This window comes from Saccoglossus kowalevskii, chromosome 1 (assembly GCF_978046115.1).
Source record: "Saccoglossus kowalevskii chromosome 1, keSacKowa6.1, whole genome shotgun sequence".
Taxonomy (NCBI): domain Eukaryota; kingdom Metazoa; phylum Hemichordata; class Enteropneusta; family Harrimaniidae; genus Saccoglossus; species Saccoglossus kowalevskii.
The window spans coordinates 42,296,624-42,312,981 of NC_140641.1; the positions used below are offsets into that span (position 1 = coordinate 42,296,624).

Consider the following 16,358-nt stretch of genomic DNA (forward strand, 5'->3'; position numbering starts at 1 on the left):
CTAGCTATGGTGTTTGAGTTTGAATCTAGCTATGGTTTTTGAGTTTGAATCTAGCTATGGTGTTTGAGTGTGAATCTAGCTATGGTGTTTGAGTGTGAAAATAGCTATGGTGTTTGAGTGTGAATCTAGCTATGGTGTTTGAGTTTGAATCTAGCTATGGTGTTTGAGTTTGAATCTAGCTATGGTGTTTGAGTGTGAATCTAGCTATGGTGTTTGAGTTTGAATCTAACTATGGTATTTGAGTGTGAATTTAGCTATGGTATTTGAGTGTGAATCTAGCTATGGTGTTTGAGTGTGAATCTAGCTATGGTTTTTGAGTTTGAATCTAGCTATGGTGTTTGAGTGTGAATCTAGCTATGGTATTTGAGTGTGAATCTAGCTATGGTGTTTGAGTGTGAATCTAGCTATGGTGTTTGAGTGTGAATCTAGCTATGGTGTTTGAGTTTGAATCTAGCTATGGTGTTTGAGTTTGAATCTAGCTATGGTGTTTGAGTGTGAATCTAGCTATGGTGTTTGAGTTTGAATCTAACTATGGTATTTGAGTGTGAATCTAGCTATGGTATTTGAGTGTGAATCTAGCTATGGTGTTTGAGTGTGAATCTAGCTATGGTGTTTGAGTTTGAATCTAGCTATGGTATTTGAGTTTGAATCTAGCTATGGTGTTTGAGTGTGAATCTAGCTATGGTGTTTGAGTTTGAATCTAACTATGGTATTTGAGTGTGAATCTAGCTATGGTATTTGAGTGTGAATCTAGCTATGGTGTTTGAGTGTGAATCTAGCTATGGTATTTGAGTTTGAATCTAGCTATGGTATTTGAGTTTGAATCTAGCTATGGTGTTTGAGTGTGAATCTAGCTATGGTGTTTGAGTGTGAATCTAGCTATGGTGTTTGAGTTTGAATCTAGCTATGGTGTTTGAGTGTGAATCTAACTATGGTGTTTGAGTTTGAATCTAGCTATGGTGTTTGAGTGTGAATCTAGCTATGGTGTTTGAGTGTGAATCTAGCTATGGTGTTTGAGTGTGAATCTAGCTATGGTGTTTGAGTGTGAATCTAGCTATGGTGTTTGAGTTTGAATCTAGCTATGGTGTTTGAGTTTGAATCTAGCTATGGTGTTTGAGTGTGAATCTAGCTATGGTATTCGAGTGTGAATCTAGCTATGGTGTTTGAGTTTGAATCTAGCTATGGTGTTTGAGTGTGAATCTAGCTATGGTGTTTGAGTTTGAATCTAGCTATGGTGTTTGAGTTTGAATCTAGCTATGGTGTTTGAGTGTGAATCTAGCTATGGTGCTTGAGTTTGAATCTAGCTATGGTGTTTGAGTGTGAATCTAGCTATGGTATTTGAGTTTGAATGTAGCTATGGTGTTTGAGTGTGAATCTAGCTATGGTATTTGAGTTTGAATGTAGCTATGGTGTTTGAGTGTGAATCTAGCTATGGTATTTGAGTTTGAATGTAGCTATGGTATTTGAGTGTGAATCTAGCTATGGTATTTGAGTTTGAGTGTAGCTATGGTATTTGAGTGTGAATCTAGCTATGGTATTTGAGTTTGAATGTAGCTATGGTGTTTGAGTGTGAATCTAGCTATGATATTTGAGTTTGAATCTAGCTATGATGTTTGAGTGTGAATCTAGCTATGATGTTTGAGTGTGAATCTAGCTATGGTATTTGAGTTTGAATGTAGCTATGGTATTTGAGTGTGAATCTAGCTATGGTATTTGAGTTTGAATGTAGCTATGATGTTTGAGTGTGAATCTAGCTATGGTATTTGAGTGTGAATCTAGCTATGGTATTTGAGTGTGAATCTAGCTATGGTATTTGAGTGTGAATCTAGCCATGTTTGAGTGTGAATCTAGCTATTGTATTTGAGTGTGAATCTAGCTATGGTATTTGAGTGTGAATCTAGCTATGATATTTGAGTGTGAATCTAGCTATGGTGTTTGAGTTTGAATCTAGCTATTGTGTTTGAGTGTGAATCTAGCTATGGTTTTTGAGTGTGAATCTAACTATGGTATTTGAGTGTGAATGTAGCGATACTATAATTACATACCTGCTCATTTTTTATAACACTTTCAATACACATTTTACAAAATACATGTGCACAATGTGTTATAACTGGCAATGTGAGTGAGTCCAAACATATACAACACTCTTCATCTGATCCTTGGTTTAATACAGCTAATAAACTCTTAACCAACTTTTCTCTTTGTTCTTCACTAATTGAACCATCTCCATTATCTAAATAAATTGATACTTTGCCATAATAAAATATTCAAATATTTCCATCAGGGGATCTATCATGGTGCTTGTCATTCTTTCCTAAGTGTAACTGTGACAGTGTTTTGTTAAGAGCCGACTGCCGACCGTATAGCCTGTTACAAGCCCAAATTGGCCTTCTACTTTCTTGGCCTGCTATTAAATGCATTTGTGAAACCCCTGCTGTGAATAAGAATGATGTTTATGTAATTATCGATGATCAATTTCCGGGCAATCATAAATCATAATTAGGATATTAAAATCGTAGTATGATTAATAAATTATTGTTGTACCTGAACTGATATTTACACAACTTACATACTAGAAAGTTTGTCAGATGATGTGACAGGTGCTGTAGAGCCTCTACTTACATTGACACAACTTATGATACATGTAATGTAACAACTGTAAATTGTTAATTGATACAAAGCAACATCTAACCTGTAGTGACAGCAGCCGCTGCGGCTGCCACCGCTGCAGCACAAAGACCAGGATGGCAGCATAGTTGTCGAAGTCTGAGAAGTATAGCCAAGACATCACCATAGTTGGCTAATAATGTACCAGCTCTGAAGTACCTATGAATACATGAATAAAGAACTGCTGATGAGATGAGAAAAGAGAACAGTGGTTTTGGTCCAAATCACTGTACAAGTATATTACTACAATACATGTATTAATCAACTGCAATTACTGTAATGAGGTTTTTTAATCACATCACACTATTAAAACTGTTTCTATACACATTCAGTAAAACAACGACTTACTTTCCAATTTTAACTCTGCCTTCCTTAGCCATTGTCTCATACAGTGCTCTTTCATCATCAGATAGTTCAACAGTTTGTAAAAAGACTTTCTTATCTGGCAGTTCTACCAGTGGTTTACCATTAACTTTTTGAGTCTTTGTACGTCTCATTGCTATTCCTTTCATTAGTCTCTGTACAAGACTGGCAATTCAAATATTAGTAACAATCAGGATATTCAAAATATTATTTTGGGGACAAATTTTACATCTTCCACTTACTGGTATTTATAAAACTGTGAAATGGCAACAATTTCAAAAAACACAAAGCAATTTCCCATTTATGTATTATTTTTGTTCATTTATATATAATTTACCATAATGTATGTAATCAGTGTTTACAAAATGTTACTCCAAAGACCTGACAGATTTAAATACCAGTACTACAAATTTACCACACAAAACTGCTTTGCAATGTTGATTTACTAACCAAAGAAAATTGTTACTGGGCATATATACACAAAGTGTACCACTTGCATAGGGAGATCACATTGGGATATCAGCATAGTACCACTTGCATAGGGAGATCACATTGGGATATCAGCATAGTACCAAAGTTCATAAAGTTTTAGTTTTATATCATACACAAATAACATTTTCACACAATTATACAGTTGTTGTCCTTAGTGGAGCAAGACTACAATGTCCTTATAATCACTTACATTAATGCAGCTTTATTACCATGTTGAATAGGTCTCTCTATGGTTCTCTGCCACCATTGTCTTTCATTCAATGGTTCTAGTCTCAGAAATGATATAACAGAGAATAAATCTTTCATGGAGTTCTGGATTGGTGTACCTAGTATTAGTAAAAAAAAGAAAGTAAATACTACTAGTTACTATGCAAACAAGGCACTTAAAATAAAAACAAAAGTTTTTGCTCTGACTCACATGATTGTTTTGTCAGTACAATCAAAACATGCTATATCATCAGGAAACCTGTTGGCAGGTTACATGTAAATAAATTACCAAATTTGTATATGAAGAAAATCCACTGAGACTTTCAACTTAGTTTGTCTACGTCTTTACTCCAACCCACAACATGAAACTGGCATATATGGGTCCATAACAGGAATGGAATGGTATGCTTTCAAAAAGATACTGAAGAAGCATTCATTAATAGTATTAATATAGTCAAGACCCATTTTACCGTAGTTGTTTTTTTATCTAAAATACTATTTGAAAATCCAACTCGATATGATTATCAACAATTACAGAAAATAAATTAATCTACTTGTAAATAATGGATCATGGTTTATAAATCATGATAACTGAAGCAATGATCCATCCCTACCAGTCAATACCCATCTTCTTTGTGACTTTAAAGAATATGCAGCTTTAGTTTGGAGTGCTTTAGGATTTCTAATACAATGACCTTCATCAAGCACAACTCTCAACCAATCTGTTGTATGAATTGGTCCTTTTCCCTGTAATAAGAATTTGTGATGTAGTAAAAACAATCTGGTCTACAGTTTAGCTATGACAAAAACAAGCCATGCGTGGCACAGTCCCCGTTAGTTATCAAATCTAAGATATTTAGTTTTGTTTATAGTAATATAGCTGGAATATAACCATGTCAGGAATATGATTTCTTGCTCTGGAACAGCATTCAAAATCAGCCATTTTGAATATATATATATATATATATATATATATATATATATATATATATATATATATATATATATATATATATATATATATATATATATATATATAATATATAATCAGTCAAAGCATTTAAGAGATATGGCTCTAGAAGGCCAATCATTAAAACAAAATGGCCACCAGACAACCATTTTGAATCTGATCTGAAAAATAAAATGACGTGCATCAGGAATCCGTAATGTCTAATGTATGTACCAAGTTTGAACGAAATCCATCCAGAAATGCTTGATATTTGATGATTTTTTAGCACAAAAATGGCCACCATTCGGCCATCTTGAATCAGATCGTGGAACAAATTGACGTGCATATGTATACGGCCATTTTTGATAGGATCGTCAAACCAATATATCTGTATATCTATGACATGATCTATAATGAATATTTCAAATTTGAACATAATCAGTCAAAGTCAAAAATATGGCACTAGAACCACATTTATTAAAACAAAGTGGCCGCCAGTCGGCCATTTTGAATCTTATCTGAAAAACAAAATGATGTGCATCAAGGTCTTATAATGTGTAAGGTATATACTAATTTTGAACAAAATCCATATGTAAACAGCCGAAAATGCTTGATTTTGATGATTTTTAGCACAAAAATGGCCACCATTCAGCCATCTTGAATCAGATCGTGGAACAAATTGACGTGCATATGTATGATGTATGTGTGAAGTTTGATTGTGATTGGATCAGGCATTTCTAAGATACAGGTCCAGATGCACGCATGGACGCACGTACACATGGAGGTCAAAACATAAGTCCCCGTTTTCGGACTGCGTCCGAACGGGGACTAACAAAAAATAGATTGTAAGATTGACTTACAGTTTTGAATTATGAGAAAAAGGTTTATTGATAACTGAAAGTCAGAGATCTGAGCAAGAACCTGCTGAAAATTAATACAACTATTACTGTAAAATCTGTATTAGAAGCTGCGGCTTCTATTAAAATGGTACAAAGCAACAGAGGGGATGCGGCTTCTATTAGAGCATCTACACATATGAGAAATGATGATTTTTTGATTCTCAATTATTCAAAAAGAATGGGTGCGACTTCTATTAGGGATGCGGCTTCTAATACAGATTTTACGGTATATCAATTATGTTATAGTAAAATTATTATCATTGCTATAATATTTCAAAGTGTGATGATATTTTTTCTTACCGATAAAGTTTTGAATTCCATAGCTAATGTATTGTAAGTAGTGAGAACCACATCTTGTTGAGATAAGATGTGAGAAAATTTGGTTCTCTCATTACCATAGTATGTATACAACCTAACATCAACATTAGGCTTCACATGCTCCTCAAACTGATCCTGCATAAAGCAACATAAATAAATGTTAGCTACTGACACTACCAAGTATCCTAAATGCAAATATGACGGTATCCTGTATTATCATATACAGTAAAACGTTGATTATCCGGACGTCGATTATCCGAAATATTCAGTTATCCGAACCTACTGTGTGTCCCCCAAAGTTTGTATGCAGGTCTGGCTGTGTTCCGTATAATACAAAAGTCAACTGTGAACAATAAATACTACAGTCGTCTTGTGTGATTTCCTGGTGCAACACTTTCAATAAAGCTGTTATCAACATGTAATCCGACATCTTTCACGTGTACTTTCATTGTTTACAGTGTCTGTGCAAACAATGAAACGAATTATAGATCGAATAATTTCCTAAATTCAGACAAGCCTATTATGCAACACCAGTGTTCCACTGTAAATAAAAAATGTCCTAAAAACACAAACTTCATCAAATGTCTTCTCCACTGTTTACAGTCAGATTCTTAACTTTACCAAGTTGTAAGTCACTGCAGTTTGGATATGTTTCTCGGGAAAATTGTACGGAGTTCCACCGCCGTCAAAGAAACGCAGCCATGAGCCGATCCCATGTTTTTTCCGATTTTTAATTTTAATGTCCAGTATCAGAAGTCACATCCTTTTCGGAATAAAAAAGGAAAGAAAATAACTTCTGGGATGTCTTGCCACAGAAGCGACGCCAGTTTAATAGTGCAGTGAAAAAGAGTGACGAAACGACAAAACCTTGGAGTGCCTCTTTGATGGTTTATCAGCAGACAACGGCAACCAATGACCACAGTCGGCGGGCCGTTTGATGGTTCACAGCATCGAAGTGTTTACGTCCGATGATCACAGTAGCCAACCTGGATTTTTACAACAATTTATTATGTCAATCGTTCTAGGTGTTAAAAACTTTGCTAAATCCAATAAAATCGGGACATCTTGTAGCAGTTTACCATTCGAAAATCCATGAGCAATCTGGTAACAACGAGCCGATCTATACACAGCTAATATGAAGCGACCTTTCACCTGTTTACTTTATCAGCAAGACGCCTGTCTTTTATCTAGCGTTGGCATGGCTACCCCAGTGAAACGCAAACGCTGTGTGCTTGATTTGGACGCGAAGGTGTCAATTATAAATCGACTAGAACGTGGCGAAACCGCAAACAATCTATCTACCGAGTGATGTGTTGGTAAATCGACGATATCCGATATCAAGGCAAAACGAAAGTTGCTGGGTTTTTCCAGTTAAAATGGATTCAAGTGCAGGACTGAAACGAAAGATAATGAAAACAGCCAATGACGATCATTTAGAGAAATCCGTCTTTACTTGGTTCCGGGACTTGGTTTTCCCAAGAAAGAAGCAAAGGAACTTTATTATCGCTACATTTTACGGACATTTTAAAACATTTTTTGTTAATATTCCAGCGTGCAACATTTTTATTACAATGTATTACTGATTAAATAAAAATGTTTTTAATGACGTACTCTACATGTACTATTGTTTTATTTCATTACAGTCATGTGCGTTAGAATTTGTGTGTACGTGAGCCTGTAAATTTGAGCACGCCCACACAAGATCGCATATCCGAACTGTTTGCATAACCGAACAATAAGCATGTCCCCCTAACAGTACGAATAATCAAAGTTCTACTGTAATGCATAATGCCTGGCCTTGTAATGCTATGGGAAGAGCGCCCTCACACCAGGAAAATAATTTCCTGTATTACACCTGGCCCAGTGTGGCTGGCTTTCATCATTCAAAACAAAATGTGTCATTCTAAATTACGTTGTGTGTTTGAGGTCACACTGTGGTAAAATTGTAATTACACCTATAAGGTATATGATAAAACCTTTATGGATACAGCATTTATTGCCCCTGGTCACATGGCCTACATGTCCTCACAAGCTTGGGCGCTTCTGCTGCATGACCTCAGGCCGCAAAAGACGTATTTAGTCCATAAAGAATAAAATAGATGTGATTTTTTATTTTATTTTATGCATTTGCATATTGTCAGTGGAGATAGCAATTATAATTTCGTGGGTGCATCAAAGTAAACTTCAGTACTTATGCAATAAAACATCTGATGTAAACAGAGCAAAGTTTTCAAATATGATGCAAATATTTTTGAATGTGTCAATGTTGGTAGTTTACCCCAAATAATAAAGAAATGCACACATGGTTTTTTACGTAAGGGTAAATTCTATTGTTTTTGACACTAGAGGTGTTATAATATTGGTTGGTTTTCCTACATATGTGAAGATGAGATTACAATTATAAGTCACTACAGTAAATTACTGAAAGATATTTTTGCCATTCTTCTCTATAATATGTGACACTATTGCTTGTATGCATGTGACGTTATTGAGCCCCAGAAATCAGCTCATGTAACCAGTGTGTTTACTATGAGTTAAACAAGTGTTTCATTCTGTCCAACAAGATGGCTGCCAATCTTTTCCACAGTAACATTGCATCATGCATACCAAGCATAGTTGTAATATGAAAACATTGAGTGGAAAATAAAGAAACATATGTACTTACAAGCCAATTGGATAGTACAGACAATGGACATACAATAAGTGTTGGTCTTGGTCCCTTTGCAGGAACCTTCCCAGTGAGATCCACAGCCAGATCAGCATGTAGTAACTGTGGATCTGGAAGGTAATCATCATCATCGTCATCATCAACAATAAAATATTCTTGATTTGAACATCCTGGCTTTGAGGCTGTTTAAAAGAACAAGATGTAATAAGTTATAAATGATAGTAGAAATATTGATAATTATCAATTGCAAGTGTATCTTACAAAGTAATGAATGTACAAAGCATAACATAGAAATCTTTGTGAAGCTTAGGGTTAGTTAAGTGGGTAGGTATGGTAAAATTATATAAATATATTATACATCTGTCACCGTAATGCCATAAGTTACAGCGATATTTTATGGGGTATTTTTATCCTACCATATAAGGAAATGCAAATTCAAAATATGGAATGATTACGCATGCAAGTGTCCTCTAATATTGAAAACAAACATGGCTGCCATCAGAGTTTGATCGGACACCACACAAAGTTCGGTGATTCTGTTCTAAACTTTTTGGATTTCGGCATTCCCATGGTGTATCCTTGGAAGGAAAAGATATATAATAATAAGGTTATTATGAGAATACCTCAAAGTATGCACTCAGACAGTACGCCACGCATCGAGCTTCGCTGCGCGTCGGCCGATACTCCAGCTGTAGTGTCTTTGTGCATACTTTGAGGTATTCTCGTAATAACCTTATATTATTATAAAGTGTACCATACTTTATCCCTTTACTAACCCTAATCTACAATAAAACATAGTGATAATTTGCATAATTAGCATATTAATGATTAATTTACATAAATACATTATAATTACATTTCATAGTCAAATTTTGAATTGTAAGCTGTAATTCATTCCTGAAATGTTATTGACAAATACAATGGGAACAATTTTCATCTCATTACCTGTGGCAGTGGAAGTATTTGATAAAGCAGTACTTATATTACTCAGCTGTGATACACTACTATTAACTGTAGAAGGTATGCAACTCTCAGTTACTGTAGAAGGTATGCAACTCTCAGTTACTGTAGAAGGTATGCAACTCTCAGTTACTGTAGAAGGCATGCAACTCTCAGTTACTGTAGAAGGTATGCAACTCTCAGTGACTGTAGAAGGTATGCAACTCTCAGTGACTGTAGAAGGTATGCAACTCTCAGTTACTGTAGAAGGTATAATACAAACAGTTTTTTCATCTGCAATATCAGTTTTCTTTTTCACACTTTTTCCTTTTCCTTTTCCCTTTCCTTTCTTGGTTCCTTTTCCCTGGGATACACATTTCTTTGATATGTTACTATTTGTGATTTCCATATCTTCACAGACTTCATCATTCATAATAGTCTTTCTTTTGCCTTTACCTCTTGAATTATTCCTAGACTGGTTTAGTCTTACTATAAATATAAAAACAATAAATCTAAGGTATATATTTATAATATACAAATCCCTATATGCATAATGTTATTTTATAAATTAATATGCTGCTAAATTAAGAAAGCTGACAAAGGCAATTGTAATAATAAAATAATGATTATTTAGATACAGCCCTAAAGTAGCATTAATTTCAGCGGATTTTATGTTGCATGGACATTAGGTTTTAGATGCACCAGTTTGATAAGGAACAATAGAAACCACATCGCTAATACACCCATTCTTTTTGTACAATTGATCACAAATAATCACAATTTCTCATATATGTAAGATACTCTAATATAAATTGAATCCCCTCTCCACTGTTTCTAATACAGATTTTACAGTACATTCTATGGAAAACATATTCACTTGATTTTAAACAGTCAAAAATAAACAGTACAGAAAAACATCATACACACACTATACAGTCTGTACATGTCATTTGTGAACCTCGATGACATGAACAAAATATTCACCCAATTTGATTTTATATCTGTCTTTCCACTCTGCACAGAGCTAAAACTGTACAGTTTTGTACAGAAATCTGGAAATTTACAAAAAAACCTGATCAAACCTTTTTTTTTGGGACTTTCAACAACAATTTCATCTTCATCTTCACTGCTGTAAGTATACCTGACAGGTTTCTTTTTTGTCCTGCAATCAATGAATATTAGCATAAGGTATTAATGGTAAAGATTGTCAAATTCAATGAATATTTTCAGTAATACAAACTATTATTATACATCCATACATGCCATATGTTACAGCGTGCTGTAATTTTGAGGTATTTTACGAGGTATTTTCCTCCTACCATACTAGAAAATGCAAATTCCAAACATGTAATGATTACACATGTAAGCGTCCTCTAATAATAAAAACAAACATGGCTGCCACCAGGGTTTGACCGGACTCCACATAAAGAAGTTCGCTGATTCTGTTCTAAACTTTTTGAATTTCGGCATTCCCATGATGTATCATTGGAAGGAAAAGATGTATAATAATAAGGTTATTACAAGGATACCTCAAAGTATGCACTCAGACAGTACGTCGCTGCATTGACCTCCACTGCACATCAATCATAACTCCCACTGTACTGTCTTTGTACATACTTTGAGGTATCCTCGTAATAACCTTATAGTATTCAACTCACCTGGTTGGTCTACTTGTTATGACAACTGGTGATAAGGTCTTTGCTGCAGTCTTCACCAAATGTGGGCTATATGCAGGATCTTCTTTAGATGTCATAGCAACTAATGGTTCATCCACACCACTAATATCAGACTGAAAATTAATATTAGTAAAATTTATGTCTTTGGGCATCCACACAGAGCATGACAAATACACTGCTGGGTTTCTTGATATCTCACATTATTATACATCTAGCAGTGAAAACTATAGAATTTGCCGTTATGTAACACTCTAAAACATTCCTTATGAAGTGTAAATTACTGTAAAATCTGTATCAGAAGCTGCAACTTCTATTACAATGGTACAATGCAACAGAAGGGATGTGGCTTCAATTAGAGCATCTACACATATCAGAAATAGTGAATATTTGCTTCTCAATTGTTCAAAAAGAATGGGTCTATTAAGGATGAGGCTTCTAATACAGATTTTACAGTACATCACCAACATTAAATTGTTCCAGGTTATTGACATCACATCTGAATACTTTCCTTTGTTTAAATTGAATACAGAAACACTATAGCATGCAATGGAAATTGAATCCCATCACTCACGCAAACATTCACACAGCACAAAATATTTGTTATTGTCATTTTGGGCTGTAATCTATCAATAAATTATTATTACAAGCACATACTAGATGTATAATAATAAGGCTATGATAAGAATATCACAAAGTATGATGCCATCAATCAGTACAGTCATGCATCAAACTCTGCTACACGTTAGTCGATACGATACTACATCATCGTAACATGTACCTCTATGTATATTTTACGGTTTTCTTGTTATAACCTCATATTATTACTGGGAATAGTGAAACCTGATTTATTATCCATCCTTGTAAAAAAAAGCTTATTATATTGAGTAGAAAAGATTCTTCTTATCTTATAGTGATAGTAAATATGCATGAAATCAAGCCAATATGTTAATGGTTCCTGACATTAATAATTATTTCTAAAATTGTAAGAATAATGATGAGACAGCAGAGCAATGACTAATGAAACAAAACAATACCTCATCCTCTATGATCTCTTCTTCTTTCACATTTCCAGATTCTACAGTCTCAGACTCATCACCAGAATCTAATGTGACTACAACATTGTCAGATGATGAACTTGTTTTCTTAGTTTTCTTCTTCCCATTCCTCTTTTTCTAGAAATATTAAATTTGACAAATGAAATAATACTCATAGCGTATCACACAGCTCTCATTGAATATTCTGTGACTTTGATGATGTGGAGGGTTTTAGGCAAGTTACAATGAATTTATCTCATATTATAGTAAACCATTAAAAAAGACTCACATGGAGTAATGACATATGACATGCTATGTATCCTAACCATTGAATTACATACACAATGACCATCAGTTCATAAGAAATACATGTATACAAAATACAAATAATTGTTGTATTTCAGGTGATTTTGATTCATGTAGACGTTTCTATGTGAGATGAAAATAACGATGAACAATTTAATATGTAAATATTGCATTACCTTGGAGTCTTTTTCCAATCCAACCACAGGTACTGCCAAAGGTTTAGCATCATAGAAATTACTCATTATTAGTGAAATCATCTCTAATGTCTTTCCTAATCCCATATCATCAGCTAAAATACCACCATGTAAAGATGATGGTCTTTTTGAAGTTTTAAAATTGATTAAACTGTTAATAAAGTTGCCATTCTTTTCTTCCCAGAATGGTGGAAGATCTTCATTATTTTCTCTAGCCTTCATCCATGCTAATGCTTGTTTTTGGTGTGGAAACAATGTGGTGGCTATAGCCTGCATACAAACATATAGGAGTCATAAAATGCACATGATTTAAAGCGTCTCTATTACATAGTAGATTACATGAATTGCACATTGGCAATATTTACAGTGTCACAAAGTACATTATACATGTAACATCATTTTAATCTATCACAGATTTTTTTGCAACAAAACACTGATGTGACATTTGAACACTGTACATAACTTACAATGTAACTTTGCCGAAAATCAAATCTGAAAGTTATGGTGCTCATGAATCATTCATGATAAAACAAGCACAAAGTAGCTTTCTTTGATGTCCGGCACTCATTGACACCATGGACTCATGAATATGCAAATGATTTCAAGATTGTCCCTGTAATGTTATTACTTTGAGAAATACAAAACCAATTTAATTTGGTGGTCCAAAGCATAAAACCAATCGTAATTTGATGCATAACCATCTTTAATTTTGACCATATCAAGTACTGTAAAATCTGTATTAGAAGCTGTGGCTTCTATTAAAATGATACAATGCAACAGAGGGATGCGGCTTTGTTTCTACTTACATCAGCGGGTTGATCAGTAATAGTTTGATCAAAGTCTTTGTTGTCATCAAATAACTTATCTAATTCATTTTTCATCTAAAAAATATAATCAGTGAAAAAAATGATTATCCAATTAAGCATTATATTAACTCTAACACAAGCTTATCAAAGGATAATCTACATATGGACCACACATTTACTTATACTTATGTCATTTGAGTACTACTTAAAGTTGTGTTCCCAAATAAATTTTGTTTGTAGTAGTATATGCCATATACCAAATTCAAAAGTATTGGCAAGATATCAAGGTTGTTTGAAAAAAGTCAAATATTTCCAAACATTTCCATACATTCCATTTGTGATTGAGTTACCAGCATTTTAGAACACTATCAAGTACAACTGCAAACAGCAATTTGACTAGTCTTCTTAATAAATCAAAATCTGATGTGAAGTATTCCCCATATAAAAGTTTGCAATAAATCAAAATCTGATGTGAAGTATTCCCCATATAAAAGTTTGCAATAAATCAAAATCTGATGTGAAGTATTCCCCATATAAAAGTTTGCAATAAATCAAAATCTGATGTGAAGTATTCCCCATATAAAAGTTTGCAATAAATCAAAATCTGATGTGAAGTATTCCCCATATAAAAGTTTGCAATAAATCAAAATCTGATGTGAAGTATTCCCCATATAAAAGTTTGCAATAAATCAAAATCTGATGTGAAGTATTCCCCATATAAAAGTTTGCAATAAATCAAAATCTGATGTGAAGTATTCCCCATATAAAAGTTTGCAATAAATCAAAATCTGATGTGAAGTATTCCCCATATAAAAGTTTGCAATAAATCAAAATCTGATGTGAAGTATTCCCCATATAAAAGTTTGCAATAAATCAAAATCTGATGTGAAGTATTCCCCATATAAAAGTTTGCAATAAACAGCTGTTTCCTTGTACCTGTGTTTTTCACTTACATCTAAATTTATATGACATTTTATGATTTGTTGCCACTGCATTCAAATGATCTTTGAACATCTTAATGTTTCCTATGTTGATTTTGATAATACAATGTAGTTAGAACTTAAACAATTTTAAAAATGCATGGCAAAGTCACATATTATTGATAGTTGTACCACACCCTATATGAGAATATTGTTTAATGATTTTAACTGATGCAGCATGTACTTCAAGGTTTCATCACCACTGTAAAATCTACAACTTTGATTGAAGTGGTGATAAGATAAAATACATGTCAATGTTGATATTAATTAAAAATCCAGAATTCAACCTAGACTTGTTTTTGTTCAGCCTGATACATGTACATGTAGTATCCTAAATACAGATTATATTCAAAAAAACAATTATTGGTCAGGTAAATAAATGTCCTAAAATTACAATAGCAAGTTTACATAATTACCTTACATAATTAGTATTAAACTGATTATGTATGTTGCTTTATTTGTAATGACATCACATGACATTTATTAGAACAGTTATTAAGTCTGACTACATGTATATAAAATACCTGCTCTGTTGACAAGGCAATAGCTGGTCCATATGAAGCCTTTGGTTTGTATGTACTAGTACTACTACCACTACCTGATGATTTATTACCACCATATTCAGGATCCTTCAACATATATCCACATCGTCTAAGTTTCTGACTAGCTTCTTCTCTTTTTTCAGCTCTACCCCATAAGGAGATGTCAATAGGCATACTATAAGTATTATTTTGACCATATGGTACCACTCTGAAATGCAACAGGAAATATTATCATTGACGTTCTTCACTCCCATATTTCCCAACACATTGAGACTAAATTTCAATGAAACTATACCGTCTGCTTAAAAACCATTAGTGAACAATTCATTTCAAAGTTTGTAATACATTAATAAAGCCAACATTTAGCCACGTTGAATCTAACAAATATATGTGCTTATGTGCCACATGAAATATAAGGTATCTATAAAGTTTGAACAGCATTTGTCATAGATTGGATTGTGTCACAAAAAAAAAAAATGATGTGCTAGAACACAATTGTCTATGAACAAGTTTGAATGTAATTGAAAGCGTAAATTTGAGATATACCCTAGTAAACACAATTGTCCAAAATTGGTTCGTCAAACAAAATGGCTGCCAGTCAGTCATACTAGATAGGATCTCAACAAAAATGAACTTGCATTTCATGAAATAATAATATATTGCTTTTTCTGTAAGAAAGTGTTTGTGACATTACATGATATTAGTTGCATGTTCAATGCAAATTTATGAGTACACACTTACCCCTCTATTCTGGCAATGTTTCCGTCAACTATATTAGACAGTGGTGCAGCTAATTCTCTTTTGATATGTCCAACTTGGTGACCCATTACATCTATTACTTTAATAGCATTGTGATCATATCTATTTTCTGGTTCTCTTACTAATGATACCATTTCATGGCCACTAACCTGTCAACAAATATTCATTGTTTTGAAATATAAAGCAGATCTTAGTCCAATGTCACATTTAAAGAATCGATACCGGTACCTGTAAATGCAGAGTGAGCTTTAGCCTTAAATGCCTGTCACATATTACCGACGCAAGCTATGCTGTTGACTTTCCCTTACAGCATCAGCCAACAAAATAGAACACTTTGATTGAGGAACCCCTTTGTTCTTGATGACTGACTTCCATACTCTATTCATTGAGAGTTAAAAAGCTGGTCAGGCACATTACCGTGTAGAAGGGTCAAAATAGTTTAACAATACAAACATAGCATCTCCTATCAAACGTTATATTCAATATCAATGCCATGTACATAGATTTATAAATCCTTGGTATAGAGTTATGTACCCTATATGTGGGTTATTTTACTGTT

At 33.8% G+C, this 16,358-nt stretch overlaps 1 protein-coding gene across 1 annotated transcript in view; it reads right to left on the minus strand.

Moving 5' to 3' along the window:
* LOC100373642 (DNA-dependent ATPase/E3 ubiquitin-protein ligase HLTF-like) overlaps positions 1-16,358 on the minus strand; it is a 31,723-nt gene that overhangs the window by 11,845 nt on the left and 3,520 nt on the right. Inside the window, exons 3-17 of the mRNA XM_085497953.1 lie at positions 15,782-15,948; positions 15,023-15,248; positions 13,519-13,593; positions 12,695-12,982; positions 12,213-12,350; positions 11,161-11,291; positions 10,585-10,664; positions 9,509-9,991; positions 8,561-8,745; positions 5,878-6,030; positions 4,344-4,476; positions 3,713-3,848; positions 3,016-3,195; positions 2,693-2,826; positions 2,046-2,233 (exon numbers count right to left, since the gene is read on the minus strand). Of these exons, the coding sequence (XP_085354079.1) occupies positions 2,046-2,233; positions 2,693-2,826; positions 3,016-3,195; positions 3,713-3,848; positions 4,344-4,476; positions 5,878-6,030; positions 8,561-8,745; positions 9,509-9,991; positions 10,585-10,664; positions 11,161-11,291; positions 12,213-12,350; positions 12,695-12,982; positions 13,519-13,593; positions 15,023-15,248; positions 15,782-15,948 (2,697 nt within the window). The remainder of the gene's footprint in view (positions 1-2,045; positions 2,234-2,692; positions 2,827-3,015; positions 3,196-3,712; positions 3,849-4,343; positions 4,477-5,877; positions 6,031-8,560; positions 8,746-9,508; positions 9,992-10,584; positions 10,665-11,160; positions 11,292-12,212; positions 12,351-12,694; positions 12,983-13,518; positions 13,594-15,022; positions 15,249-15,781; positions 15,949-16,358) is intronic.